Below are 4,894 nucleotides of genomic sequence, written 5' to 3'. Positions count from 1 at the left end.
CCAAATAACATAGTCTAACTACACAATTCATAAATCTTCTTCTTCAGACTCGTAAATTTCTGCCAGCTTTTGAACACCACTCTCCTCATCAGCAACCGCCTTTCGTTTACCCTTTCCATCGTTTTTCAACTATCAGAACGAACAAACAATGAGCAAAAAACTGATCATAAGTATGTCTCATAATTCACCAAGTTATGATTTTCAACTCCAAAAATGTTGGTACTTGGTACTGGTGCTTGTCATGAAAGTAAGAAAAGTGGGCAACTTTTGCTCCATCACAAAGGCAACAGCAAATCAGCAATACAGATTTTCATTTTGGTATTATGTAAGAAAATTAAATGTTTTGTCTACATCCAGAAGTGCTTGCCATGAAAGTAAGAAAATTAAATGTTTTGTCTACATCCTTGGCTATAAAAAAAATGTAAATAGAATCATACCGTTGGACAAGTTCTTGAGTTATGACCCTCTTTTTCGCCACATATGCTACAAGTTCTGCGCTTCTTCAAAGAAGGAGGTACGAATCGTGTCGAAACCTTCTTTCTACCTTTACATTGTGACGGTTTTGGGTCATGAAATTGGTCATTCCCTGACTCTTCTTCGAAATTAGCTTCAAAGCTTGGTAGACAACCTCCTTGCGCTTGCTTATCTAGCACCGACAACAATTTTTGTTTTCCACTTGCAATTATCTCCTTCATACAAATAAAAGCCTCTGCACTAGTAGCCCCTAGGTCGGTAAGCTCCATCCAATCTGATTTTAAAGAAGCTTTCCTCAATGTCAGCAACTCTGCTGACTCTCCCGAATCCATACTTCTCTCGTTAATAGATCTTTTGGCACTTGCATTAGCCCCTTTAGTCCACCGTTTCAAAATGTAATGGTCGGGTAGGTGTGTAATGCCCACGACTTGCATTATTTTTATAGCATGTGGACAAAGAATCCCACTAGTTATATACCCCTTGCAATCGCAAGAAACCTTACACCTTTCCTTGTCCACCTCTAATGTGTATGACTCGGGTACATAATTATAAATTTCAGGATGTTCGAAAATGTTAACCTTATAAGAGACACCTCTCTCGACTTCAAGATAATCACCAAGTGTGCTGTCTTGTACCATCTCTTTGAACAACGTGAATACTTGCCGTGTATAAACTTGGCGTGCTTTTACCTCCATTTTGTATCTTGACCATAGTTGCGGCACCTCATTGATATTTTTTATATCCTCATCACTCTCCCTTTGCCAAATGCCTTCAATTAGCTTCTCAATCTGCAATACGAATTGATAAACAGATTTGTGATTGTTTACCAATAACTTAAATATAGCATTCATACTCTCACTCCTCTGAGTAGTTGACATGTCGGCAAAAAAAGTGCCTCGGAAGTAAGCTGGCACCCATTGCTCCCGGTTTCTGTACATCACCCTTATGTAGGTAGCATTGTGCACGTCGTACGTGTCGCACATAGCTTGCCAACGCTTCTCAAAATCTGAAACCGTCTTACTACGGATGATTGTAGCCTTTAATTCATCCTCGAAACCAGGCTTCTCATGGTAAAGCTTCGCAAAGCGTTCCCTTGCCTTTCTCATTATATGCCACTGGCAGCATCGGTGGAGAGTTGTTGGAAAAATCAACTCAATTGCCTTTCTCATTGCGGGATCTTGGTCGGTAATAATGGCAGAAGGATGCTTGTCGTACATTGCCTCTAAGAAGGTTTTAAACAACCAACAAAAGTTCTCCGCAGTCTCACATTTGAGAAGAGCCATGCCAAATAGGATGGATTGACGGTGGTGATTCACTCCAATGAATGGAGCGAAAGGCATGTTGAACTTGTTTGTCTGATAGGTGGTGTCAAAAGTCACGACATCACCAAACTCTTTGTATGCTCTCCTTCCTCTACCATCAATCCAAAAAATATTCTTGACAATACCATCCTCATCTGCCAATACTGAATAAAAGAACTCGGGATCATCTTGCTTCTGTTTGAAATACATCAAGGTTGTGTGAACATCAACACCTATGAGCTTTGCATTATCCCCCGCTATCAGATTGCTTATATCTTTTTTCTTGAACCTAATATTCCCCTTACCATCGTGTTGGGCACCCATATATTCGTGAATTTGAGTTGTTCCCACATTTTGAGCACTCAATTTGCGGATGGTGTCCTTCTGAACTCCCGTCATGAGCTTATGGGATCGCAAATTTCGAATCTTCGAAGGGCTCGTGATCAGCTCATGTTTGTGATCCTCCTCAAATACGCTCACTTTCCATTTTCCACCTTCCAATTTTCTAATCCTAAATGAGGCTTTACAGTCGCACCTTGTAATCCCACATTCTTTTTCAGGGGTAGCAAAATCTATCGAGGATCCAGTTGGCCTCTCTTTTCTTTTATGCCACTCTGATTTTCCTTCTTTGGAACAAACATACCGAATCGATGACAACCCATTCTTATTAGTTGTTGAAGTGGCTTTGCGAACACTAAATCCAACAAAAAGTGCATAATTGTTGTAGAAAGTGTATGCCTCTTCATGTGTATTGAACTCCATTCCGACATACGGCTTACTTGTATTATCTGACAAAGGCTCATCAACTTCACAAGCTTCCTCATAATAGATGTAGGGATCGATGAGATCTGACTGTTAAATATAAGCAAACCATAATCACTAAACACTCTTGCTTAAGTTGCAATGTATACGTTTTAAAAATATAAAATACTCAAAAATTACCTGAATATGAATTCTCGGATTATTTTCATCTCCATCGACATAAATGTCATTTGAGCCTACCTCTACACTATTAGAAACATCGCATGATGACATTGGTTCTAGCATCTGTTCAAATAGAAAGTGAGATTTTGCTAAATTTAAACATTGCATGATGAAAGTGAGATTTTACTTGATCACTTCCATGGTCAAATACATCAAGGTTATCTCCAATAATCTTTTTGTTTTACTTTGGATCAAATAAAATTATCTTATAAGCATAGTTGTCAAAGTTTTATACACTGCTGTGTTTAACAATAAAATACGGGTGTTTCCAGAAATGCGCCAACTCATGAGAATAACATCAATTGGTTCATAATAGATGTATCTTGGTGGGTTCTGTACGAAATAAAAATTCCAAAATTCCAAAATATGAACTTAACATGGAACAGTTGATTAGATCGTATATATCTTTCGTTTAAACAAAAGACATCCGTTCAATACTACTTTCATTGCGAATTGAAACAATCAAAAAATTACAAAACACATTTGCAGTCAATATTTTCACGGGATCGATCAGACAGAGAACCCGAATACGTACCCAATAGATAGAATCATAGAAGAGAAGAGATCAGTTGGGGTCGCGCAGTCTAGGGTCGGAGTTGGAGCTGCGCTGAGCGATCAGGCGATCAGTCGGAGGCAGCGACTGAGCTCCAGTTTCGCCTCTTAGCCTATGCGTGAGAGAGACAGAGAGAGAAAGCACCTGGTAAGTCGGAGGCGGAGTTTTTTTTGTGTTTGAGAATTAGTTATAAACAATTGGTTACAAACAATTACATTTTCTGTTTGAGAATTAGTTATACATATAATACATTAAAAATAGGATATTGTGTGCAAGTTTTTTTTTTCAACAACGTGCCAATAATATTAAATGCGTAGTGTTGTTTTATAAATTATTTGAAAAGAGGAAGTTATTACATTTATTTTTGAAGGCTGAGGAAGTTGCATTTTTTATATTGTATCTTTCAAAACTCCATTGTAGGCTCGAATGATCATGTAGAACTTAATAATGCTAGCATAATAAGTTCTAATATAATAAGTGATTTCGAACAATAAGTTCTAATTAATATATGCTTTGTTGGATTATTGGATAGGGAGTTTTAAGGATATAAGGTGGCACAACACATGAAAAAATGGAAGTGAAGACTAAGTCTCAATCTCCATTCGGTATATATAGATCTCATTTGTTTTAGTGGGATATTAAACTATTTAAAAAGAGAATTTAAACGAAGAATAAAAAAATAACAAGAGAGAAAATAAGAAAACATTTCATATATTATCAAAAATTTAGTCTAAAAAAATGACATGACATCTCTTCTTATAATACATCCATCGTGTAATTAATAAATAATTTAGAAAAAAAATCCAACTTAGAAATTAACACAACATGATAAATTTAAAAGTCCTAATCAATTCTTGAAAACTTTAACATAATTAATATGACATAAAAAATATAAATAGTCAAACTTAAAAAATAATAATATAATATAGTTTCATAGAAAATACAACAAAATTTAATATTATAATTAATTATCATAAAATTCTTTTTTTGAAACTTGTGCCTAACCATTCAACATGATTGAAGAATAATTAACCTGGACTGAGATCGAGTCCAAATCGATTTGATTTTCGTCAGAAAACCTGCTGATCCAGACATGATTCACATTCAGACTTTCGAACAGAGATATATAACAAATAATGATTTTTTCCTCAAAAAAAAAAAAAAACAAATAATGATTTGTTTCAAAATAAAAAATAATATATTTGTTTAGAATATCCCGATGATCTGATCAGATCGGACAGATAAGCAAAGATGGGAAAAAGTTTGGCACTCAAAACAAATATAAGTAATAAAAAATATAGAACGGGGAAACCATGCATGGATGTTTAATGGTGAGACGGATGGAATTTGTTTCTTAATATTACATGCAGCATCAATTAATTGCGAGCCGTCGGATGAGCAAATCGAAAGACTTGATCTACTCTTGTGCAATACTGCGGAAGACACCAAGATTTTCTGTGGCATTATTAAGTTCCAGTAGCACACTAGTATAGTCAATGTTATAAAGTGCGGCTTTGTTGCGGTATGCAGAGATATACGGTATAGGGCTGCATATATAAATTTTTATACAAACTTATATATA

The 4,894-nt window shown here is 35.8% G+C and overlaps 1 protein-coding gene across 1 annotated transcript; it reads right to left on the bottom strand.

Annotated features, from left to right (window-relative positions):
* Nucleotides 1-572: 572 nt before the first annotated feature.
* LOC144571926 (protein FAR1-RELATED SEQUENCE 5-like) lies at nt 573-2,815 on the bottom strand (the record flags this gene model as incomplete). The annotated part of the gene is made up of 2 exons (XM_078321319.1): nt 2,718-2,815; nt 573-2,627 (listed from the first exon to the last, which is right to left on the bottom strand). Coding segments are annotated over exons 1-2 (2,148 nt in total), but the record flags the coding sequence as incomplete, so codon positions are not given.
* Nucleotides 2,816-4,894: the final 2,079 nt, after the last annotated feature.

The sequence above is a fragment of the Carex rostrata genome, chromosome 19, assembly GCF_964058835.1.
Source record: "Carex rostrata chromosome 19, lpCarRost1.2, whole genome shotgun sequence".
NCBI lineage: Eukaryota > Viridiplantae > Streptophyta > Magnoliopsida > Poales > Cyperaceae > Carex > Carex rostrata.
This window is presented reverse-complemented; position numbering and strand designations above follow the sequence as displayed.